We start from the raw sequence: 26,300 nt of genomic DNA on the forward strand, positions 1-26,300 counted from the left end.
AGCCCACCAGGCTCCTCTGTCTATGGGGATTCTCCAGGCAAGAATACAGGAGTGGGTTGCCATTTCCTTCTCCAGGGAATCTTCCTGATTGAGGAGACTCCATGGGCTCCCAAATAGCTTTACACAACCGAGCAACAACAATAAAGTTTCTAATCTTTTCTTTCTAAAACCCCCAGAGCTTACATTTATCTTACCCTTATCTCATTATATTTAAGTACTCAACTGTTTGTGCCCCACCCTCTCCAAACCCAGTCTGTAAAACAAGCAGGTCTGATTCATTTTTTATGCAGGCAGTTCCTGGCATAGTTCAAGGACTACCAGCTGGTCCATTCCGAGTGTAGTGCTCTTTTCCGTGTACCAGATTGTAATTTTAAACCACAGTTGACCCTTGAAACTCAGGGTTTAAGTTAGGAGCTTTGACCCTCTGCAAAGCAAGAAATCCTTCTGTAATTCAGCCCCACATTAGGTGTACTTGGTTCCAAAGTATTCCCTGCTCAGCATTCCTATATTCTATCAACACTGCTTTGGTCCTGCAGTGCTGTGGTGTTTATTACTTTTTTAAAAGTCCAGGTATTTTTGGATGGACCCAAGCAGTTCAACCGCCTGTTGTTCAAGGATCAACTGTACATTAGATTCAGCAGCTGAGGAGAGAGGGAAGCGATAGCCTTGGTGGAAGATCCTGTTCTTTGGTGAGAACTGCCATCTTTTAGGGAGAAGGCAATGGCACCCCACTCCAGTACTCTTGCCTGGAAAATCCCATGGAAGGAGGAGCCTGGATGGCTGCAGTCCATGGGGTCGCTGAGGGTTGGACACAACTGAGCAACTTCCCTTTCACTTTTCACTTTCATGCATTGGAGAAGGACATGGCAACCCACTCCAATGTTCTTGCCTGGAGAATCCCAGGGATGGGGAAGCCTGGTGGGCTGCCGTCTGTGGGGTCGCACAGAGTCGTGCACGACTGAAGTGACTTAGCAGCAGCAGCAGCCATCTTTTAGGGATACTTTCCCAGGTTCAAGTTAGAAGTGAGACATCTAAGGATCGCTCTAAAGATAAAGGAGCACCAAGGAGTAAAGTGAGAAGCATTGAGACAGGGGTAAAACAATAGACGCAGTGCTTCCAAGTGTAGCAGCAGATCTTCATCCTGCTCCACCTGCAGCTGCGACCGCAGCACCAGCAGCGGCTCAAGGGCCAGGGAAAGTTTCAGCAAGTCCGTCCGTCTAGCACCTCCAGCTCCCAGCAGCTCCTGTGCCACTTAAGTCTCTCTCGACGCACATGTGCCAAAAGGTGGTGTTCCTGCTTCCCATGCAAACCACCTAAAAGAGATGAAAAAGGAAAAAAAGCAGAGACCTTTCCTGAAACCCCACAAAGTGCGTATCAGGAAGCTGATGAAGCACGTGATGAAGGATCTTGTCATGGAGATATTCTCCACCTGTGGGGAAATTTAAATGACTGATACGAAGAAAATGCCTGTACGAAGAAAGCATCTAGATCTATCTGCAGGCCACATAGTAGAGTTTGAGAATCCCTTTGGAGGTACGAAGGCCCTGAAGCACGCGGACAGAGGATACACTGGTGACCAGGGGATCACCGTCACTGCTGTGCTGGCCCCCTGAGCTAGGCTGCCCCCCACCTTCTCCACCCCAGGTGATGGGGATGCCGCCACTGGCCCCCTGGTGGCTCAGTCCCCGCTTCCCCCGCCACGCCACAGAAGCTGCCCCAGCTCCAGTTCCTCTGGATAAGCAGGGCCACCCAAGTCCTGCTTCATGTGACTTATACCCCACGCAACTGGTTTTGTCACTTTTCTAGTGAAGGAGGAGAGATCGGAAAGAAACACTCGCAGAGGCAGGCTTCTAAGGCAGCAGTTGAGACTTTTCTGTGAAGCCTGAGTTCTGGCTGCAGGAGTGCTGCTGATTTGGGATTAGACCTCCAGTTTCCTGGCTAGAAAACGCACACCTTTGCAGATCCTGTGACACAGTCGGTTCAGTGGCAAAGCCAGCGGGGACAAACAGGGCTCCAGGTGACAGTGTGGCCCCTGCCTGTGTGTGCATGCTAACTCACCTCAGTTGTGTCCGACTCTTTGCAACCCCATGGACTGTAGGCCACCAGGCTCCTCTGTCCATGGGATTCTCCAGGCAAGACTACTGGAGTGGGTTGCCACGCCCTCCTCCAGTTGCCATGCCCTCCTCCAGTCTGGGGGCACATTTTTCCTTTCCATAGATGACCTGGGGCCAGACTAGGGGCATGGTCATACTTTTGCTTGTTACCCTGAGAGATCCTTCAGGAAAAGGAGCGGAGCTTTAGTGCAGCTCCCTTTTCAGTTCCGCCTGGCCCCTGCTGCCCTAGGGTCAAACATCCAAAGAAAAGCCTCCCTCCCTCTGTTACCCCATTAGTTGGTTCTGTTTCTGTATTCATGCAGTTATATGCACATCTTATAATTCCCTTTCTCTCTCTGAAGTTAGTGAACAGGTCGCGAGCCAGCTCTGTAGAGTTCTTATGGACACCTCTGTGGCTGATATACACGGTTGGCCTGCAGGTTACCTTGGCAGCATGTACATTCTTTGGCTTTTATTGTACAGTCTGTACAATGGGAGAGAGGGACTGGAGGCTGAATTAATTACCAATGACCAATGATTTAATCAACATGGCTAAGTGATGAAACTTTCAGAAAAACCCGTAAGCAGTGGGATTTAGAGAGCTCTGGGTTGGTGAACACATCAAGGTGCTGTGAAGGGGAGGGTGGGTGTGACATGCTGGGAGAGAGCAGGGAAACTCAGTCCCTCCTCTCCCATACTTTGCCCTGTGCATCTCTTTCATCTGGCCGTTCCAGAGTTGTATCCTTCATGATAAATTTAAAAATGTAAACAAAGTGTTTCCCTGAGTTGTATGAGCCTTTCGAATGAATTATCAAACCTAAAGAGAAGGTTGTGGGAACCTCTTATTTGTAATTGACTGGGCAAAAGTGTGGGTGGCCTGAGTACCCTGTTTGTTGCTGACGCCTAAAGTGAGGGCAGGGGAGTTTGGGGGAGAATGAATACATGTATGTGTATGGTTGAGTCCCTTTGCTGTCCACCGGAAACGATCACAACATTGTTAATCGACGATGCGCCAATGCAAAATAAAAAGTTTTAAAAAAAAAGGAAAAAAATGATAAAAACTAAAGTGAGGGCAGACTTATGGGACTGGGTGTTTTAACTTCTGAAGTAGTTCATGTCAGAACTGAACTGAACTGTTGGACACCCAGGTGGTGTAGGAGAGTCAGGATATAGAATTGATGGGTGGTGTCAGAAAACACTCCAGATCTACATCAAATCTGTTCCAAATACTCATCTGTAAATGCTGTTTCATAACGAAATTTTACATATTTCAACTTTAAAAGCAACTTTTCATGCAGATATGTGCTGCCAAACGACTGATATCCATTTAAGGCAAATGCTTTTAATTAAACATATTCACCACCCTTTGGAAGCCATTTACAGCATTTGATTAGATTCTATTCTCTGGATATCTGCCTTTTAGCAATAGTACAAAGTGGTGAAAGCACCACATATGGTCTCTGTCACAAGTACTCAACTCTACCATTGTAGTGCAAAGGCAGCCATAGGCAGTACATAAATGAATGAGCATGCTGCATCCCAATAAAACTTATTTATAGAACTGGAATTTAAATTTCATATAGTTTTTATGTACCAAGAAAACTTCCTTTTACTTTTTAATACTAAAAGATATAATAACAAGTTAAGAGGAAAATTAAGATTCAGGCCTTTAGGCTGAAAGATCTGGTTAGAAAAGGTGTTGAGGCCAGAAGGAGCTAGATTTTTATTCTGAAAAGCTGCTCAATTATACAACTGACCTTATGGCTTTGGTTTTCTTGGAGGGGGAACCTCAACAAGATGTCTAAGGTCCAACATTTTTAAAGTTTGCATCAAATATATTCTAGACTTTTAAATTTTGTGCAATATGCAATTATTACATTGATGGAGGTCAAATTCCAAGCTAATAGCTATTGACCCCAGCCATTATCATATTTAAAAGTGAATTTATGGCTTCTCAGCCTTCTGGCTAATATCAAGTGTAGTATCTGTTCTTATCAGTTTAATATCTGATAAATCCTCTAGCCAAGAACAATATATTAAATGGATTTTTGAAGCAGAGAGTTGGAATAGGAACTTGCTCTGTTCACGACCTGATACTGCAGTACTTCCAGGAACGGTGCACCCCCCTCGGGGACAATTTTTGAAGTACCAAAAGGCAGAAACTGCCCTTTCCTGTCCTGGAGTGGGGTTTTCATTGTAAGCTGTCTCAAGCTAGCCCAGGAAGTTGATTTTCTCAGGTTTTCCTGCATTACTTGTAAGAGTTCCTGACAGTTGCTGGAAGACAAGCAAATAACTGAGTCCGGTGGGGTGGGAGGTGGCTGGAGGTGGGGTGGGGGGAGGGGGAGTAAAGTGAATGGAGAAAAGTAGTTTAAAAGTTAGGCTTATTAAGTCTAGAGATCTAATATACAACATGATGACCACAGTTCTTAATATTGTATCGGGGACTTCCCTGGTGATCCGGTGGCTAAGACTCGGCTCTCAAAGCAGGGGGCCCAGGTTCAATCCCTGGTCAGGGAACTACATCCCATATGCCACAACTAAGAGTTCCCATGCTGCAACTGAAATTCCTGCATGGACAGTCTTCGTGGAGAGTCGCCGGGGTTTTCTGCACCAACAGTGCTTGAAGGGAACCCGGTAGCTCCTTCCCCGCCTGCTCGTCGCCGCCCAGCCGGACTCCTCAGCACCTGACAGTGCCCTCCAACAGGCCCAAGGTCCCCGCCGCTGCTCCAGTGCCGCACAGCGGCCGCCACCACCGCCTCTTCTCAGCTGCCTGCGATGACAACCGCATCCCCGTCGCAGGTGTGCTGGAACTACCACCAGGACTCGGAGGCCGCCATCAACCGCCAACCAACCTGGAGCTCTAACGTCTCCTATGTCTACCTGTCCATGTCATACTATCTTGACCGCGATGATGGGGCTTTGAAGAACTTTGCCAAGTACTTTCTTCACCAATCTCATGAGGAGAGGGAATATGCTGAGAAACAGATGAAGCTGCACCACCGACGAGGTGGCCAAATCTTCCTTCAGGATATCAAGAAACCAGACCGCGATGACTGGGAGAATGGGCTGAATGCAATGGAATGTGCACCATGCTTGGAAAGAAGTGTGAATCAGTCACTACTGGAACTGCACAAACTTGCCACTGAAAAAAATGACCCCCATCTGTGTGATTTTATGGAGACTCATTACCTGAACGAGCAGGTGGAAGCCATCAAAGAATTGGGTGACCACAAAACCAATCTTCGAAAGATCCGGGCCCCTGGATCTGGCATGGCAGAGTACCTCTTTGACAAGCACACCCTGGGACACAGTGAGAGCTAAGCCTCAGGCTGGCTTCCCGTAGCCACAGGGGTGACTTCCCTGGTCACCAAGGCAGTACATGTATATTGGGGTTATAATCATCTTTTCTATTCACTTTCACTTTCATGCATTGGAGAAGGCAATGGCAACCCACTCCAGTGTTCTTGCCTGGAGAATCCCAGGGATGGGGAAGCCTGGTGGGCTGCCGTCTATGGGGTCGCACAGAGTCAGACACGACTGAAGCTACTTAGCAGCAGTAGCAGCAGCATCTTTTCTATAAGTTGTACCAAAACATCTACTTAAGTTCTTTCTTTAGTACCATTCCTTCAAATAAACTAATTTGGTACCAAAACAAACAAATAAAAAATCCTGCTTGCCACAACTAAGACTTGGCACAGCCAAAAAATAAATGGATATTAAAAAAAAAACAAAAACACTATCAAATACTGGAAATTTGCTAAGAGAATAAATTTTAACTGCTATCATCATAAAAAAAATATATGGTAACTATATGAGGAAAAACTATGCCAAAGCCTTTGACTGTGTGGATCACAATAAACTGTGGAAAATTCTTCAAGAGATGGGAATACCAGACCACCTGACCTGCCTCTTGAGAAACCTGTATGCAGGTCAGGAAGCAACAGTTAGAACAGGACATGGAACAACAGACTGGTTCCAAATAGGAAAAGGAGTTCGTCAAGGCTGTATATTGTCACCCTGTTTATTTAACTTATATGCAGAGTACATTATGAGAAACGCTGGACTGGAAGAAGCGCAAGCTGGAATCAAGATTGCCGGGAGAAATATCAATAACCTCAAATATGCAGATGACACCACCCTTATGGCAGAAAGTGAAGAGGAACTAAAAAGCCACTTGATGAAAGTGAAAGAGGAGAGTGAAAAAGTTGGCTTAAAGCTCAACATTCAGAAAACGAAGATCATGGCATCTGGTCCATCACATCATGGGAAATAGATGGGGGAAACAGTGGAAACAGTGTCAGACTTTATCTTTTTGGGGCTCCAAAATCACTGCAGATGGTGACTGCAGCCATGAAATTAAAAGACGCTTACTCCTTGGAAGGAAAGTTATAACCAACCTGGATAGCATATTAAAAAACAAAGATATGACTTTGCCAACAAAGGTCTGTCTAGTCAAGGCTATGGTGTTTCCAGTGGTCATGTATGGATGTGAGAGTTGGACTGTGAAGAAAGCTGAGCACTAAAGAATTGATGCTTTTGAACTGTGGTGTTGGAGAAGACTCTTGAGAGTCCCTTGGACTGCAAGGAGATCCAACCAGTCCATTCTGAAGGAGATCAGCCCTGGGATTTCTTTGGAAGGAATGATGCTAAAGCTGAAACTCCAGTACTTTGGCCACCTCATGTGAAGAGTTCACTCATTGGAAAAGACTCTGATGCTGGGAGGGATTGGGGGCAGGAGGAGAAGGGGACGACAGAGGATGAGATGGCTGGATAGCATCACCGACTCGATGGACGTGTGTTCGAGTGAACTCCGGGGGATGGTGATAGACAGGGAGGCCTGGCATGCTGCGATTCATGGGGTCGCAAAGAGTCGGACATGACTGAGCGACTGAACTGAACAGAACTGAAAGTGTCATTTTGCTATTCTTATGTATATCAAACCATCATACTGTATACCTTAAATATGTACTATTTTATTTTTTAAAAATATCCAAAGATACAAAAAAAAAGGAACAAAAAAGAGGGAAAAAATGTAAAAGCCAGTCAGTATTCTGTAATAACCCACATGGGAAAAGAATCTAAGAATATGTGTAACTGAATCACTTTGCTGTAGACCTGAAACTAACACAACATTGTAAATCAACTATGAAGTGAAGTGAAATGAAGTGGTTCAGTCGTGTCCAACTCTTTGCAACCCCATGGACTATAGCCTACCAGGCTCCTTGGTCCACGGGATTTTCCAGGCAAGAATACTGGAGTGGGTTGCCATTTCCTTCTCCAGGGGAACTTCCTGACCCAGGGATCGAACCTGGGTCTCCTGCATTGTAGGCAGACGCTTTACCATCTGAGCCACAACTATACTTCAATATAAAATAAAAATCAAATTAAAATTTTAAAATGTAAAACTACTCTTACACTGCACCTGTATAAAATAAGTGGTGGACAGGGTTTGATCCAGAGGTTACAGTTAGCCAAGTCCTGATCAAGATAATCCATAAATCCCTTCTGTACAGGTAAATCTTTTTTTTTTTTTTTAATATTTATATATTGAACATGAACAAGATAATCCATAAATCCCTTCTGTACAGGTAAATCTTTTTTTTTTTTTAATATTTATATATTTATTTATTTTTGGTTTGCACTGAGTCATCTTTGCTTTGTGCGGGCTTTCTCTAGTTGCATTGAGGGCTTCTCACTTCGGTGGCTTTTCTTGTTACAGAGCACAGATTCTAAACGCAGGGGCTTCAGTAGTCATAGCATGCAGGCTCAGTAGTTGTGGACACACAGGCTTAGTTGCTCCACAGCATGTGGAATCTTCCTGGACTAGGAATTGAACCCATGTCCCCTGCATTGGCAGGTGGATTCTTATTCACTGTACTACCAGGGTAGTCCTCAATAGGCAAATTTTTGATGAAAAGACAGGTTTGGTCATCATAGACTCAAGAGCAATGGAGAGTAAGAGTTAGGAGGTATCTTCATGCCTATGTACTTTATGGTGGACAGCTTTGTCTATCACAACTTTGAGATGTTCAAATTCAAAAATGCTCTCATTGCAAGAAATACTAGTAGGAATTCCCTGGTTGGTGGTTAGGACTCTGCACTGCCACTGCAGGAGACACAGGTTCTATCCCTCACCTGCCCCATGGCACACCCCTGCCCCCCCCCAACACAAAAACCAAACTAATTCTGCTATGAACATTTGATTCATGTCTTTTGGTGCACCAGTTACTGTTGGGTATATACATAGGAGTAAAATGCCTGGGTCAGAGATATGTTCATGTTCAACCACACTACATACTGGCAAACAGATTTCCAAAATGGTTGTGCTAATTTATATTACTACTGTATAAAAGTTCTCATTAATCCCCATCCTCATCAATAATTTTGAAAGTGTCAGACCTTTGTAGCCACACTGATGGGTTATAGTGGTTTTAACCTGTATTTTCCTCACTTCTTTCTTTCTTTCTTTTTCTGCCATGCCACAAAGCTCTTAAGATTTTAGTTCCCCAACCAGGGATCAACCAGTGACCCCTGCAGTGGAAACCTGGAGTCCTAACCACTAAATTGCCTGGGAATTCCCATGCTTTCCCCTAATTTCAAATGATTTTCATGTTTATTCCTCACATTTTGATTCCGATTTTACTCTCAGTCAATTCTTAAAAATTTCTCTGACTTAATTACATGCTAAGGATACTAGGAAGAGGAGGCAAAGTGTCTATACCCACACTCCTATCTCAACCCCAGTTATTCTAGGGAGAAATTTAGAACTTGATTCTTTTCTTTATCTTACTTCGAACAGCTATTAGATCAGCAAGTCCTATTTCCAAAATGAATCTTAAGTCACTCTACTGCCATATGTACTGCCACAACTTGAATCCAGACCAATGTTTCATTCCTGGACTGCTACAATCACTTATTTTTATCACATTTTGGCTTTTGCCACTGCCCATCTCCCTTTATTTTCCATTTTGCAGCAATTGTTTTTAATGATAGAAACCTTTTGGTGGTTTCCTATTACTCTGAGAATAAAATTCAAGCCCTACCACTTATAGCTTCCCTGGTGGTTCAGACGGAAAAGAATCTGCCTGCAATGAAGGAGACTTAGGTTCAATTCCTGGGTCAGGAAGAGCCCCTGGAAAAGGGAATGGCAATTCATTCTAGTATTCTTGCCTGGAGAATTCCATGGACAGAGGAGCCTGGAAGGCTACAGTCCATGGGGTCACAAAGTCAGACCTGACTGAACAACTAACACATTGACTTTCACCACCTCTGGAAGCTGCAGGCTTGCCCTAGGCTATCTCTCCAATCTCTCCAACCCATGCTTTGTTTATTGTGTCCTAGCTACAGTCTTCTTACCAGGCCTCAGTAAAAACACTCTTCACTCATCTTCTTTCAGTCCTTAACACCAAACTTCTTTAAATTTTTTTTTTTTTTTTTACCATTAAAAAAATTTTATTGGGGTATAGTTGATTTACAATGTGTTAGTTTCAAGTATACAGTAAACTGAATCAGTTATACATACACTTTGGGATCCTCTTCTCTTATAGACTACTACAGAGCACTGAATTTCCTGTGCTATACAGGTCTTTATTAGTTATCTATTTTATACTTAGTGGTGTGTATGTATCAATTCCGATCTTCTAATTTATCCCTCCCCAAATCTTTCCCACTTCTAGGCATACAGTTCAGTGGTAATAACTATGTTCATAACATTGACCAATTATCACCACCATCCATCCCCATCAACTCTTTCACCTTGTAAAAGTGAAACAATACCCATTAAATACTTCTTCACTTCCTCATTCCCAGCTCCTGACAATCAGCAGGATTATTCTTCTTCTAAGAATATATCCAGACAACCTATGTTTTCACCAATTCATCAAAAGAAAACTGGATGATTGTGTTAATAGTATAATTAAAACCTCAAATATTAAAAATATTATGGTACTCCATCTAGAAATCCTCAACACTGGTGTCAATATATGACAAACCTAATTTTAGTTTTTTGTAATGTAGCTGGAAAGAGGTACATAACAGCTAGATGTCAACTGATGCTCATTCACTTTCACATCCCTAAACCTTTCTGTACCCTCTTGTTTTTACTCAGACCCACCTATTTTTATTTGCTTTAAAACATTTTATTGCAATCTTTCTAATAAAGATCACCTAATTGATTTTGGTCCCCAAACTTCTAATCAGCCCATCCCCTCTGCACCGGAGTTTGACAGCTGCTCACACAGGTTCATGCAGGAAACGTGAAGTTCCAAGGATCTGACCAACACCAGGTAGGACATCCTCTGCATCAGCAAAATCCTAAAACACAGTACCAGGCAGAAGGCATGCTGCTCTCCACTTCTTGTCACAGCCTGTTGCTGAAGTGGCAGGAACCACCACCTGGACATCCCAGCCACCCCTAAAGTGCTTCTCCAAGAGAATTCTAAACCTTAGGCCTTCAGTCACCAGGTTAGCCTGGAATCTCTGTGAAGGGGTACTGCCCTGGCTGGGCTTCCAAAGCTGTCAGGCCTTCTTTTAAAAATAACACACCGGTGGACGTTTTAACTCCCTCGTGGTGCCTCGGACCCTCCTTCGAGAATCAGGAGCCTGCACGCGGTAGCTGTGCAAAGACGGCGCAGGCGGCAGCCTCCCCCTGGTTTGGCGAAGGTTCCGCAGCAGACTACTGGGAAACCGCCGGAGAACCATTTCTACTCTCCGCGTGTTCGCAGAACAAAGAGCCAAACTTTAATTTTAACTTTACTTTCATTTCAACTTTAAATACTTGTCCCAGAGCCTGGTTCTTCTCATCCTTTAATTCTCAGTTAAATTTTACCTTATTTGTTTCCTTCATAACATTTATCAATAATCTGTTATTAATGAGTTTGTTTGCTCTTTGTTAGTTTCCTCTAATAATAATTATTATAATAGTAATAAAACAGGAGGGAAGGAGGGCAGGGCATAACATTTAAAAGAATGATATAGCCCAAGGACAGGACATAAACTGATTAGAACGAAATGGGTTCAAGAAGGCAGATGAGTCATCTTCCACTAAACCTTGAGCTGCAGTATAGGCTCATTTTAACACGTAGCAACAAATTAATAGTCCCTGGTGGCTCAGTCGGTAAAGCGTCTGTCCGCAATGCGGGAGACCTGGGTTCGATTCCTGGGTGGGGAAGATCCCCTGGAGAAGGAAGTGGCAATCCACTCCAGCACTCTTGCCTGGAAAATCCCATGGACGGAGGATTTACTCCTTCTTATGGGATCGCAAAGAGTCGGACACGACTGAGCGACTTCACTTTCAACACATAGCAAACTAAATGAAACATCCACAGGCACTATGACAGTTCCAAGGTGGACCATAAATGAAACAGGAGGGAAGGGGGAAGGGCTCAACTTTTGAAAAAATGACGCAGCCTGAGAACACAACATAAACCAATTAAAATTAAATGATGCTGAAGCTGAAGCTCCAATACTTTGGCCACCTAATGTGAAGAAGTAACTCATTGGGAAAGACTCTGGTGCTGGGAAAGATTGAAGGCAGGAGGAGAAGGGGATGACAGAGGATGAGATGGCTGGATGGCATCACCAACTCGATGGACAGGAGTTTGAGCAAGCTCCGGGAGATGGTGAAGGACAGGGGTGCCTGGTGTACTGCAGTCCATGAGGTTGCAAAGAGTCAGACACAACTGAGTGATTGAACAACAACAACTGTTAGGAAGTGGCAGAGCTGCTATTTGAACCCAGATGACTGAACAACAACAATCTAGTTATGGGCTTCCCAGGGGTGCTAGTTGTAAAGAAACAGCCTGCCAATACAGGAATTGGAGGAGACACAGGTTCAGTCCCTGGGTTGAGAAGATCCCCTGGAAGAGGGCATGGAAACCCACTGCAGTATTCTTGCCTGGAGAATCCCATGGACAGAGGAGCCTGGAGGGGTTCACGGGGTAACAAATAGTCAGACATGACTGAAGCGACTGCGCAGGCAGTCTAGTTTCATTTTAACCCATGCCACTGTCATTTTTATTTTCTAACTGTAGGTTACAATCTGTATGTACCTGTGTCAAGAAATTTAGGGCTTCTTGAAAAAAAATTAAAATGGAATAGAATAAATCCTTACTCATTTAGTAAAGATGAGCACTGGTTTTCAAGCTTTTGACTCAATTATATATATATAGAGAGAGAGTCACGAGGTGTGAAAGCTACCGTACTATGCATTCTGCCTTTCTGTATAAGTTTCAGAACTGACCAGTGACCAGGTTCACCAGTGTATTCCCAGGGTCTAGCCCAGCCACTGGACCACAGTAAGCACCCAGTGCGTATTTATTAATTTGCCAATAATAAACTATGATAAATACTAAGAAGGTGATAAAAACTTTTCCTTAATTTCTCTGCAAAGTTTACTTCATCTTATGTCAACCACTGATTTGAACTTGAATTTGTGCCAGTATTCATAAAGCTATACTAATATTAAATCTAACTGGTATGAAGAATTCTTCTGAATTATTAATTTGTTGTATACCCTACTATTTGAAAATCTGTTCTATGAAAATTGGAAGAGAAAAAGGTATGCTTCCTTGAGCTTATACTTTTAAAACATTTTTTTAAAGATTAAATATTACTTAACTATTATTTGTGTTATTTCAAGTTATTGTAAAAGCACAAAGAGTAAATAGTGTGGCAGGAAAGGCAGACAGTTGTTGAGTGTCAACTCTAGGCATTACTGGCTGAGAGTTTTCAAGCAAGACACTTAAACTTTTGAAAGTTCCTATTTTGTTCAGTTCAGTTCAGTTGCTCAGTCATGTTTGACTCTTTGCGACCCCATGGACTGCAGCACACCAGGCTTCCCCATCCATCACCAACTCCAGAGCTTGCTCAAACTCATGTCCATTGAGTTGCTGATGCCATCCAACTATCTCATCCTCTGTCATCACCTTCTCCTCCTGCCTTCAATATTTCCCAGCTTCAGGATCTTTTACAATGAGTCAGTTCTTCACATCAGGTGGCCAAGGTATTGGAGCTTCAGCTTCAGCATAAGTCCTTCCAAAGAATATTCAGGACTGATTTTCTTTAGGACTGACTGGTTTGATCTCCTTGCAGTCCAAGGGACTCTCAAGAAGTCTTCTCCAACATTATAGTTCAAAAGCATCAATTCTTCAGTGCTCAGCTTTTTTTATAGTCCAACTCTCACATCCATATGTGACTACTGGAAAAACCGTAGCTTTGACTAGACGGGCCTTTGTCAGCAAAGTAATGTCTCTGCTTTTTAATATGCCGTCTAGGTTTGTCATAGTTTTTCTTCCCAGGAGCAAGCATCTTTTAATTTCATGGCTGTAGTCAGCATCTGCAGTGATTTTGGAGCCCAAGAAAATAAAGTCTGACACTGTTTACAGTGTTTCCCCATCTATTTGCCATGAAGTGATGTGGCAGAATGCCATTATCTTCATTTTTTAAATGTTGAGTTTTAAGCCAGTTTTTTCACTCTCCTCTTTCACTTTCATTAAACTGATGTATTCAGATCAGATCAGATCAGATCCGTCACTCAGTTGTGTGCGACTCTTTGCGACCCCATGAATCGCAGCACGCCAGGCCTCCCTGTCCATCACCAACTCCCGGAGTTCACTCAGCATCACGTCCATCCAGTCAGTGATGCCATCCAGCCATCTCATCCTGTTGTCCCCTTCTCCTCTTGCCCCCAATCCCTCCCAGCATCAGAGTCTTTTCCAATGAGTCAACCCTTCCCATGAGGTGGCCAAAGTACTGGAGTTTCAGCTTTAGCATCATTCCTTCCAAAGAAATCCCAGGGCTGATCTCCTTCAGAATGGACTGGTTGGATCTCCTTGCAGTCCAAGGGACTCTCAAGAGTCTTCTCCAACACCACAGTTCAAAAGCATCAATTCTTTAGTGCTCAGCTTTCTTCACAGTCCAACTCTCACATCCATACATGACCACAGGAAAAACCATAGCCTTGACTAGACAAACCTTTGTTGGCAAAGTAATGTCTCTGCTTTTGAATATGCTATCTAGGTTGGTCATAACTTTCCTTCCAAGGAGTAAGTGTCTTTTAATTTCATGGCTACAGTCACCATCAGCAGTGATTTTGGAGCCCAGAAAAATAAAGTCTGACACTGTTTCCACTGTTTCCCCATCTATTTGCCATGAAGTGATGGGACCGGATGCCATCTTCGTTTTCTGAATGTTGAGCTTTAAGCCAACTTTTTCACTCTCCTCTTTCACTTTCATCAAGAGGCTTTTGAGTTCCTCTTCACTTTCTGCCATAAGGGTGGTGTCATCTGCATATCTGAGGTTATTGATATTTCTCCCGGCAATCTTGATTCCAGCTTGTGTTTCTTTCAGCCCAGTGTTTCTCATAATGTACTCTGCATATAAGTTAAATAAACAGAGTGACAATATACAGCCTTGACGTACTCCTTTTCCTATTTGGAACCAGTCTGTTGTTCCATGTCCAGTTCTCACTGTTGCTTCCTGACCTGCATACAGGTTTCTCAAGAGGCAGATCAGGTGGTCTGGTATTCCCATCTCTTGAAGAATTTTCCACAGTTGATTGTGATCCACACAGTCAAAGGCTTTGGCATAGTCAATAAAGCAGAAATAGATGCTTTTCTGGAACTCTCTTGCTTTTTCCATGATCCAGCGGATGTTGGCAATTTGATCTCTGGTTCCTCTGCCTTTTCTAAAACCAGCTTGAACATCAGGAAGTTCATGGTTCACATATTGCTGAAGTCTGGCTTGGAGAATTTTGAGCATTACTTTACCAGCGTGTGAGATGAGTGCAATTGTGCAGTAGTTGGAGCATTCTTTGGCATTGCCTTTCTTTGGGATTGGAATGAAAACTGACCTTTTCCAGTCCTGTGGCCACTGCTGAGTTTTCCAAATTTGCTGGCATATTGAGTGCAGCACTTTCACAGTATCATCTTTCAGGATTTGAAATAGTTTAACTGGAATTCCATCACCTCCACTAGCTTTGTTCGTAGTGATGCTTTCTAAGGCCCACTTGACTTCACATTCCAGGATGTCTGGCTCTAGGTCAGTGATCACACCATCATGATTATCTGGGTCGTGAAGATCTTTTTTGTATAGTTCTTCTGTGTATTCTTGCCACCTCTTCTTAATATCTTCTGCTTCTGTTAGGTCCATACCATTTCTGTCCTGTATCGAGCCCATCTTTGCATGAAATGCTCCCTTGGTATCTCTGATTTTCTTGAAGAGATCTCTAGTCTTTCCCATTCTGTTGTTTTCCTCTATTTCTTTGCATTGATCACTGAAGAAGGCTTTCTTATCTCTTCTTGCTATTCTTTGGAACTCTGCATTCAGATGCTTATATCTTTCCTTTTCTCCTTTGCTTTTCACTTCTCTTCTTTTCACAGCTATTTGTAAGGCCTCCCCAGACAGCCATTTTGCTTTTTTGCATTTCTTTTCCATGGGGATGGTCTTGATCCCTGTCTCCTGTACAATGTCACGAACCTCATTCCATAGTTCATCAGGCACTCTATCTATCAGATCTAGGCCCTTAAATCTATTTCTCACTTCCACTGTATAATCATAAGGGATTTGATTTAGGTCATACCTGAATGGTCTAGTGGTTTTCCCTACTTTCTTCAATTTTAGTCTGAATTTGAACCTACCTAAAAGTAGAGAGATCTACCTTCTTAGGAATGGCAATCTGACTGAAAGGTAGACTAGTTTTGTTCTGAAGCTATGATAAGCACAGGGTTTTTACCTATCTGTATGATACAGATAAGGTTAAAAAAAAAAGCAAATTTTTATAAAGGTGCTTTTATTCTCACTTTATCTAACATTGAATACCTCAGTTGTACTAAGTGAAGGGAAGGAGCAATGCACATTATCATTGACCCTACGTTGAAGGTTAGAGATAAGTGGAAGCATTTACTACTTACCTTAGAATTAGCTTATTATTAAAGCAATTATTATGATAAACAGAGTCTAAGGCTCTTCAATGGAGAAGGCAATGGCACCCCACTCCAGTACTCTTGCCTGGAAAATCCCATGGGTGGAGGAGCCTGGTAGGCTGCAGTCCATGGGGTCAATAAGAGTCGGACACGACTGAAGCGACTTAGCAGCAGCATATCTAGTTTAAAAATCTTTTTTAAAAATGTTATTTTATAGGTAGTTAAAAAAAAAACTTGGGAGTTCCCCAGTGGTCCAGTGGTTAAGAATCAGCCTGCCAGTGCAGGGGACATGGGTTCATTTCCTTGTCTGGGAAGATCCCACATACAGAGGGGCAACTAAGCCTGTGCACCACAACTACTGAAACCCACCCTTCTTAAATCCTGTGCTCCGCAATGAGACAAGCCAACACAATGAGAAGCTGGTGCACCACAACTAGAGAGTAGCTCCCACTTGCCACAGCTAGAGAAAGCCTGCATGCAGCAATGAAGACTTAGCACAGCCAAAAATATATGAATTAAAAAAAAAATCTCTAGGGGACTTCCCTGGTGATCCAGTGGTTAAGAATACCCCTGCCAACACAGGAGACAGTTTCTATCCCTGGTCCGGGAAGATCCCATATACTGTGGAGCAACTAAGCCATGCAGCACAGCTACTGAAGTCTGTGTGGTTAGAGCCTGTGCTCCACAACAAGAGAAGCCCCCAATCTCTGCAACTAGAGAAAGCCCTCTCACATTAATGAAGACCCAGCACAACCAAAAAAAAAAAAATCTAAAAAAAAAATCTCTGGGCTCAGTTTTATCTTATCCTTGAAATTTAGGACTTTGGAAAGTCCCTTGAAGATATATATTAACATATTCTAAACAGGAAAAACAAGATTCACCTCTTAGAGGTTCATTTGAACATGTGATCATCAAGTTTGTATAAGTACTTTAGATATTCCATTACTTCTGAGCCTTAGAGACCCATTCTTTCTTTTTTGAAAAGATAATCCTATACCTCTGTTCTAGATTTCAGTTTCCCATTTAAATAAAAAAAAAAGATCAGACTTCTAACTTGGTAATGCAGTAAAATTAATGCTTGGTTAAGCATATGCATTTAAAAGCATAAAAATAGGTAGAATTATTGAGCTAAGCTCTTGGTAAGCATTTTACACATATTATCTTATATAATCTTCACAGTAATTATATTAAATAAGTCTAAGTGGAGGGAGAGAAGCTGGCCAGTTAAAAGATTGTAACAGTATTGTTGTTCAGTCACTAAGTCATGTCCGACTCTTTGCGACCCAATGGACCACAGCACATCAGGCTTCCCTGTCCTTCACTATCTGTCAGAGTTCTCTCAAACTCATGTGCATAAAGACTGTGATGCCATCCAACCATCTCATCTTTTGTGGTTCCCTTATTTTTTTGCCTTCAATCCTTCCCAGCATCAGGGTCTTTTCCAATGAATGGACACTTAGTATCAGGTGGCCAAAGTACTGGAGCTTCAGCATTAGTCTTTTCAATGTAACAGTATTACAGAAGCATAAAGGCAGTTAGAGTAGGGTAGCGGCAGTGGAGAAAGTAAGACTTTGTGATAGACGCTTAGGAGGTACAATTAACTGGTCTTGGTGAATGTCTAGAACCTGCTTGGCAGATGCTTGAGAGATATTTGTAAATTAATAGATTATGGAGAGTGAGGGTTAAGGGAGTAAAAGGGTCACTCCTAGGTTATATGGTGGTACACTCACTAAGTTAGGGAAAAGGGAAGGAAACCTGGTTAAAGGATGTACCTTTCTCACATTCCTACTGGTAGCTGGTTTTCTCATCCCCATTGCCTTGATGGCAGTATTTTGAACCAAATAATTTTTTTTCTCCAGGCCAGATAGGGAGCCTACCCAAGGGCAAATAATTCATGGGATGGCTAATGATCTGTGTGATCTGGGTACAAAACATAAATTAAATCGAGTCTTTTTTCATTTATTTGAACTAAGAAGCAGAGGCAGAATCTGGCAGAGGACAGGCCAAATGACTTAACCTAACAGAGGTTCAGCAGTGGCAAATGAGGTCAGTTAGGTTCCCATCAGATATCAGGTGGAAAGTGCAAACTGAAGAATTTGAAGAGAGTTATTAAATTATTTGAGAGCTTCCCAACAAATGGCTCAGTGGTAAAGAATCTGTCTGCCAATGCAGGAGCCCCAGGAGGCTCAATTCCTAGGTCTGGAAGACCCCCTGGAAGAGGAAATGGCAACTTGCTCTAGTATTCTTGCCTGGAGAATCCCAGGGACAGATGGAGCCTGGTGGGTTACAGTCCACAGCGTCCCAAAGAGTCAATCATGACTGAGCACACACATACATTAAATTACTTACAGAGGTGCAGGTAAGAGTCAGGGAAAACCAACAAGGGATGGTGCACTACCTCAAGGGCTAGCGGTTATTATTACACTTAGGCCTCTAGAGGCAAAGGGAATGTTTAGAGTCTGCAGTCAACCCTTGGTGATACATCTTAGGGAACAAGGACTATGACCCCACTATCTTCTGGCCTTGAATCTCCAGCAGATACGTCCCACTACCTGAATCCACAGAGATACCAAGCAGGACAAGGGATTATCACAGGTGTAATCCAGGCGGAGTCAGCTCTTCCTGACACAAGAGCAGGGAAGGGGTGGAGAGCAGATATGGAGGAGCAAATAGGAAATAGGTGAGGTTGTTTCCAACAGTCAGTTACTTGGAAGCAAGAGTTAGTAACATCTGTTTGAAAGAGGACAACAAATAGCCAGCTCCCTTCACTGACATCAGTGGTAATGCACTAGAGTGAAGATACCTTATCATCTTGAGCTCTTTGCAGGCCTTTTGAATACACACTAACCCTCCAGTTCTCTTCTTGCAAGTACAACTTATTGCCAAGAAAGTCCTTTTGTGTTTCTTCAATAAAGCATTATGATTTTTCACTTCAGAAACAACAACAACAAAACAGCAAACAAACAAAACCACCAACCATGGTTAAGTAGTCCATATGAATTTAACTTCAGGAACCACTCCACATACCCATCTTTTCAACTGAATCTACATCTTTAATCCACTCTATTTAAATAAATGGTAAAACAGCTGAGAAAAGAGACGCTAAAGGCAAAGGAGAAAAGCAAAGATCTACCCATCTGAATGCAGAGTTCCAAAGAACAGCAAGGAGAGAGAAGAACACCTTTCTCAGTGATCAATGCAAAGAAATAGAGGAAAACAATAGAATATAAGACTAGAGATCTCTTCAAGAAAATTAGAGATACCAAGGGAAAATTTCATGTAAGGTGGGCACAATAAAGAACAGAAACGGTATGGACCTAACAGAAGCAGAAGATATTAAGAAGTGGCAAGAATACACAGAAGAACTACACAAAAAAGATCACTCACCTAGAGCCGGACATCCTGGAACGTGAAGTCAAGTGGACCTTAGGAAGCATCACTAGGAACAAAGCTAGTGGAGGTGATGGGATTCCAGTTAAGCTATTTTAAATCTGAAAAGATGATGCTGTGACAGTGCTGCACTCAATGTGCCAAGAAATCTGGAAAACTCAGCAGTGGCCACAGGACTGGAAAAGGTCCGTTTTCATTCCAATCCCAAGGAAAGGGAATGCCAAAGAATGTTTAAACTACTGCACAATTGCACTCATCTCACACACTAGTAAAGTAATGCTCAAAATTCTCTAAGCGAGGCTTCAACAGAATGTGAACCAAGAAATTCCAGATGTTCAAGCTGGATTTAGAAAAGGCAGAGGAACCAGAGATCAAATTGCCAACATCCGTTGGATCATCAAAAAAGCAAGGGAGTTCCATAAAAACATCTACTTCTGCTTTATTAACTACACCAAAGCCTTTGACTGTGTGGATCACGACAAGCTGTGGAAAATTCTTAAAGAGATGGGAATACCAGACTATCTTACCTGCCTCATGAGAAATCTGTATGCAGGTCAGGAAGCAACAGTGAGAACTGGACATGGAACAACAGACTGGTTCCAAACTGGGAAAGGAGTACATCAAGGCTGTATATTGTCACCCTGCTTATTTAACTTATATGCAGAGTACATCATAAGAAATGCTGGGCTGGATGAAGCACAAGCTAGAATCAAGATTGCCGGGAGAAATATCAATAACCTCAGAAATGCAGATGATACCAGCCTTATGGCAGAAAGCAAAGAAGAACTAAAGAGTCTCACGATGAAAGTGAAAGAGGAGAGTGAGGAAGTTGGCTTAAAACTCAACATTAAAAAAACGAAGATCATGGCATCTGGCCCCATCACTTCATGGCAAATAGATGGTGAAACAACGGACACTGTGATAGACTTTTATTTTCTTGGGCTTCAAAATCACAGCAGATGGTGACTGCAATCATGAAATTAAAAGATGCTTGCTCCTGGAAAGAAAAACTATGACAAATCTAGACAGCATATTAAAGAGCAGAGACATTACTTTGCTGACAAGGGTCTGTCTAGTCAAAGCTATGGTTTTTCCAGTAGTCATGTATGGATGTGAGAGTTCAAACATAAAGAAGGGTGAGTGCCAAAGAACTGATGCTTTCAAACTGTGGTTAGAGAAGACTTGAGAGTCCCTTGGACTGAAAGGAGATCAAACCGGTCAATCCTAAAGGAAATCAGTCCTGAATATTTATTGGAAGGACTGATGCTGAACCTGAAGCTCCAATACTTTGGCCACCTAATGTGAAGAGCTGACTCATTGGAAAAGACCTTGATGCTGGTAAAGAATGAAGGCAGGAGGAGAAGGGATGACAGAGGATGAGATGGTTGGATGGCATCATCGACTCGATGCTCAACTCCCAGGTTTGAGCAAACTCTGGGAGTTGGTGAAGGCCAGGGAAACCTGGTTTGCAGCAGTCCATGGGGCTGCAAAGAGTAGGACCCAACTGAGCAACTGAACTGAGAACAGATACCATTTTAACAAGCTTTTGTAAAAGAGACTGAGGAAGTACCTGGGGAAATTCCAAAAGGTTGATTATAACAGGAAGATCACCTAGTTGATAGGTAAAAGCATAAGGCTTCACCAATAAGAGTAAGTGAAGATGGTGCGTGCTAAGTCGCTTCAATCCTGTCCAACTCTTTGTGACCCTATGGAGTGTAGCCTGTCAGGCTCCTCTGTCCATGGGAGTCTCCAGACAAGAATACTGAAGTGGGTTGCTATTTCCTCCTCCAGGGGATCCTCCTGACCCAGGGATCCAACCTATATCTCTCTCTTAAATCTCCTGCATTGGCAAGCAGGTTCTTTACCGCTAGCACCACCTGGGAAGCCCAGTAAAGATGGTGCCTCTCTGGAAACACACTTTAACATGGACGTACAAGGACTTATTTAATTGGAAATGGGCTTCCCTGATAGCTCAAAGGTAAAGAATCTGCCTGCCATGCAAGAGATGCAGGTTCGATCCTGGGGTTGGGAAGAGTCCCTGGAGAAGGAAATGGTAACCCACTCCAGTATTCTTGCCTAGGAAATTCCATACACAGAAGAGAATGGCTGGCTACAGTTCATGGGGTCACAAAAGAGTCAAACATGACTTAGCAACTAAAGAACAATGACTAGAAAAAGGTTTATAAGGTTGCTTAGGATGGGGTAAATTGTAAATTAGTGATGTAGAAAACAAGAAGAGGCTTTATTGTTTATAGTTGTTGTAATGTGTGAATAGTTTATTAGCCTTAGGAAAATAAGGAATTTACACCTAGTACAACTTTTGAGTAAACAAAAAATATACTTATCTCAAGTTTAATGTGATTGAAACAAGACTCATGGTAGGTGAGTCCTGGACACATTTCTCAGCCCTTAAAGGAAGCCAGGAGGGACCCAAAGCCAGGTCCTTACAGATGTCAGGTACAGCTATTTTGCGGGGTTTGGGGGGCCAGTCCCCCAGGTAAAACTTTTTCACCAGGCTGAACTCATTTTCAGTAACTTGTAGGGCAACAAAAACATTATTAACTCATAAAATAAACTCACATGAAACCAATAAACCAGTATCATTTACTTGAGTGCCAAGTAGAAAGCTCTTATTGTATTTTAAAACTCAAAACATATTTATACCTTATTAACACTACTAAAGTAATGCTCAAAATTCTCCAAGCCAGGCTTCAGCAATACGTGAACCATGAACTTCCAGATGTTCAAGCTGGTTTTAGAAAAGGCAGAGGAACCAGAGATCAAATTGCCAACATCTGCTGGATCATGGGAAAAGCAAGAGAGTTCCAGAAAAATATCTATTTCTGCTTTATTGACTATGCCAAAGCCTTTGACTGTGTGGAAAATTCTTCAAGAGATGGGAATACCAGACCACCTGACCTGCCTCGTGAGAAATTTGTGTGCAGGTCAGGAAGCAACATTAGAACTGGACATGGAACAACAGACTGGTTCCAAATAGGAAAAGGAGTACATCAAGGCTGTATATTGTCACTCTGTTTATTTAACCTATATGCAGAGTACATCATGAGAAATGCTGAGCTGGAGGAAGCACAGGCTGGAATCAAGATTGCCGGGAGAAATATCAACAACCTCAGATATGCAGATGATACCACCCTTATGGCAGAAAGTGAAGAGGAACTCAAAAGCCTCTTGATGAAAGTGAAAGAGGAGAGTGAAGAAGTTGGCTTAAAGTTCAACATTCAGAAAACGAAGATCATGGCATTCGGTCCCAGCACTTCATGGGAAATAGATGGGGAAACAGCAGAAACAGTGTCAGACTTTATTTTTGTGGGCTCCAAAATCACTGCAGATGGTGATTGCAGCCATGAACTTTAAAGACGATTACTCCTTGGAAGGAAAGTTATGACCAACCTAGATAGCATATTAGGAGAAGTCAATGGCATCCCACTCTAATACTCTTGCCTGAAAAATCCCATGGACAGAGGAGCCTGGTAGGCTGCAGTCCATGGGGTCTCTAAGAGTTGGACACGGCTGAGCGACATCACTTTCACTTTTCACTTTCATGCATTGGAGGAGGAAATGGCAACCCAGTCCAGTGTTCTTGCCTGGAGAATCCCAGGGACAGGGGAACCTGGTGGGCTGCCGTCTATGGGGTCACACAGAGTCAGACATGACTGAAGCGACTTAGCAGCAGCAGCAGCAGATCAGATCAGATCATATCAGTCGCTTAGTCGTGTCCAACTCTTTGCGACCCCATGAATCGCAGCACGCCAGGCCTCCCTGTCCATCACCAACTCCCGGAGTTCACTCAGCATCACCTCCATCGAGTCGGTGATGCCATCCAGCCATCTCATCCTCTGTCATCCCCTTCTCCTCTTGTCCCCAATCCCTCCCAGCATCAGAGTCTTTTCCAATGAGTCAACTCTTCACATGAGGTGGCCAAAGTACTGGAGTTTCAGCTTTAGCATCATTCCTTCCAAAGAAATCCCAGGGCTGATCTCCTTCAGAATGGACTGGTTGGATCTCCTTGCAGTCCAAGGGACTCTCAAGAGTCTTCTCCAACACCACAGTTCAACCATCAATTCTTCAGCGCTCAGCTTTCTTCACAGTCCAACTCTCACATCCATACATGACCACAGGAAAAACCGCAGCCTTGACTAGACGAACCTTTGTTGGCAAAGTAATGTCTCTGCTTTTGAATATGCTATCTAGGTTGGTCATAACTTTCCTTCCAAGGAGTAAGCGTCTTTTAATTTCATGGCTGCAGTCGCCATCTGCAGTGATTTTGGAGCCCAGAAAAATAAAGTCTGACACTGTTTCCACTGTTTCCCCATCTATTTGCCATGAAGTGATGGGACCGGATGCCATGATCTTCGTTTTCTGAATGTTGAGCTCTAAGCCAACTTTTTCACTCTCCACTTTCACTTTCATCAAGAGGCTTTTGAGTTCCTCTTCACTTTCTGCCATAAGGGTGGTGTCATCTGCATATCTGAGGTTGTTGATATTTCTCCCGGCAATCTTGATTCCAGCCTGTGCTTCCTCCAGCTCAGCATTTCTCATGATGTACTCTGCATATAGGTTAAATAAACAGAGTGACAATATACAGCCTTGATGTACTCCTTTTCCTATTTGGAACCAGACTGTTGTTCCATGTCCAGTTCTAATGTTGCTTCCTGACCTGCACACAAATTTCTCACGAGGCAGATCAGGTGGTCTGGTATTCCCATCTCTTGAAGAATTTTCCACAGTTGATTGTGATCCACACAGTCAAAGGCTTTGGTATAGTCAATAAAGCAGAAATAGATGCTTTTCTGGAACTCTCTTGCTTTTTCCATGATCCAGCGGATGTTGGCAATTTGATCTCTGGTTCCTCTGCCTTTTCTAAAACCAGCTTGAACATCAGGAAGTTCATGGTTCACATATTGCTGAAGCCTGGCTTGGAGAATTTTGAGCATTACTTTACCAGCGTGTGAGATGAGTGCAATTGTGCAGTAGTTGGAGCATTCTTTGGCATTGCCTTTCTTTGGGATTGGAATGAAAACTGACCTTTTCCAGTCCTGTGGCCACTGCTGAGTTTTCCAAATTGGCTGGTGTATTGAGTGCAGCACTTTCACAGCATCATCTTTCAGGATTTGGAATAGCTCAATTGGAATTCTATCACCTCCACTAGCTTTGTTCGCAGTGATGCTTTCTAAGGCCCACTTGACTTCACATTCCAGGATGTCTGGCTCTAGGTCAGTGATCACACCATGGTGATTATCTGGGTCGTGAAGATCTTTTTTGTATAGTTCTTCTGTGTATTCTTGCCATCTTTTCTTAATATCTTCTGCTTCTGTTAGGTCCATACCATTTCTGTCCTTTATTGAGCCCATCTTTGCATGAAATGCTCCCTTGGTATCTCTGATTTTCTTGAAGAGATCTCTAGTCTTTCTGCATATTATAAAGCAGAGACATTACTTTGCCAACAAAGGTCCATCTAGTCAAGGCTATGGTTTTTCCAGTGGTCTTGTATGTGAGAGTTGGACTGTGAAGAAAGCTGAGTGCTGAAGAATTGATGCTTTTGAACTGTGGTGTTGGAGAAGACTCTTGAGAGTCCCTTGGACTCCAAGGAGATCCAACCAGTCCATTCTAAAGGAGATTAGTCCTGGGTGTTCATTGGAAGGACTGATGCTAAAGCTGAAACTCCAATACTTTGGCCACCTCATGCAAAGAGTTGACTCATTGGAAAAGACTGGTGCTGGGAGGGATTGGAGGCAGGAGGAGAAGGGGACGACAGAGGATGAGAGGGCTGGATGGCATCACCGACTTGATGGACATGAGTTGGAGTAAACTCCGGGAGTTGGTGATGGACAGGGAGGCCTGGTGCGCTGCAATTCAAGGGGTCGCAGAGTCATAGACGACTGAGCGACTGAACTGACCTGAACGTATATCCATTCCATGAAAACGTATTTGGACTACGGGTTAATTAATAAACACGGGTTCTCTACAAAGCAAAACAAAACAAAACCTTCTATAAAAAACAAACAGTGCTTTCCTGGTGGCTCACTGGTAAAGAATCCGTCAGTCATTGCAGGTGACATGTGTTAGATCCCTGGTCAGGGAAGATCCCACAAATGCCCAGCAACTAAACCCATGGTCCACAACTACTGAGCCTGTGCCTTAGTGTCGGAGCCTCAACTACTGAAGCCTTGGAGCTCTAGAGCCTGTGCTCCTGCAACAAGAGAAGCCATGAAATGAGAAACCTGACCACTGGAACTAGAAAAGTAGTACCCCTCGCAGCAAGAAAGACCTAGCACAACCCCAAATAAACAAACAAGAACCTAATATATAGCACAGAGAACTATATTCCATATCTTATAACAAGCTATAATGGAAAATAATTTGAAAAAGAATATATATAACTGAATCCCTGTGCTGTACACCTGAAACACTTAACAATTTTTTTAAGAAAAGACACAGACAAAACCTGTAACTTTGTTTTTTTCCTTTTTTTAAGCCGGCTTAGCATTATCTGTTTTACTCCTAAGCACTTTAAAAATTTCGGATTGTGGGTGGGAATAAGGGCGGGAAAATGCACTATATCTGGTCCCGGGGCAAAGGCTTCTTAAAGTTACCTATAGATTATTTCGGATTGTGGGTGGGAATAAGGGCGGGGAAATGCACTAATTCTGGTCCTGGGGCAAAGGTTTCTTAAAGTTACCTATAGTTTACACTGTTTTTTATTTTGGACGTGGCTCAAGATCACAGGGGAGAAAGCAATGGCACCCCACTCCAGTACTCTTGCCTGGAAAATCCCATGGACAGAGGAGCCTGGTAGGAAGCAGTCCATGGAGTCGCGAAGAGTCGGGCACGACTGAGCGACCTCCCTTTCACTTTTCACTTTCATGCATTGGAG

General features: G+C 43.0%; 1 protein-coding gene and 1 pseudogene across 1 annotated transcript; both read left to right on the forward strand.

The window, feature by feature from the left end:
- The first annotated feature begins 4,039 nt into the window (after positions 1 to 4,039).
- On the forward strand, positions 4,040 to 4,220 carry LOC112580021 (annotated as a pseudogene).
- A 544-nt stretch (positions 4,221 to 4,764) lies between these two features.
- LOC102408126 (ferritin heavy chain-like) lies at positions 4,765 to 5,414 on the forward strand. The gene has a single exon (XM_044930425.1). The coding sequence runs from the start codon at positions 4,869 to 4,871 to the stop codon at positions 5,412 to 5,414; it is 546 nt and encodes a 181-aa protein (XP_044786360.1). The 5' UTR covers positions 4,765 to 4,868.
- The last annotated feature ends 20,886 nt before the right edge of the window (positions 5,415 to 26,300 follow it).

The sequence above is a fragment of the Bubalus bubalis genome, chromosome 17, assembly GCF_019923935.1.
Source record: "Bubalus bubalis isolate 160015118507 breed Murrah chromosome 17, NDDB_SH_1, whole genome shotgun sequence".
Taxonomy (NCBI): domain Eukaryota; kingdom Metazoa; phylum Chordata; class Mammalia; order Artiodactyla; family Bovidae; genus Bubalus; species Bubalus bubalis.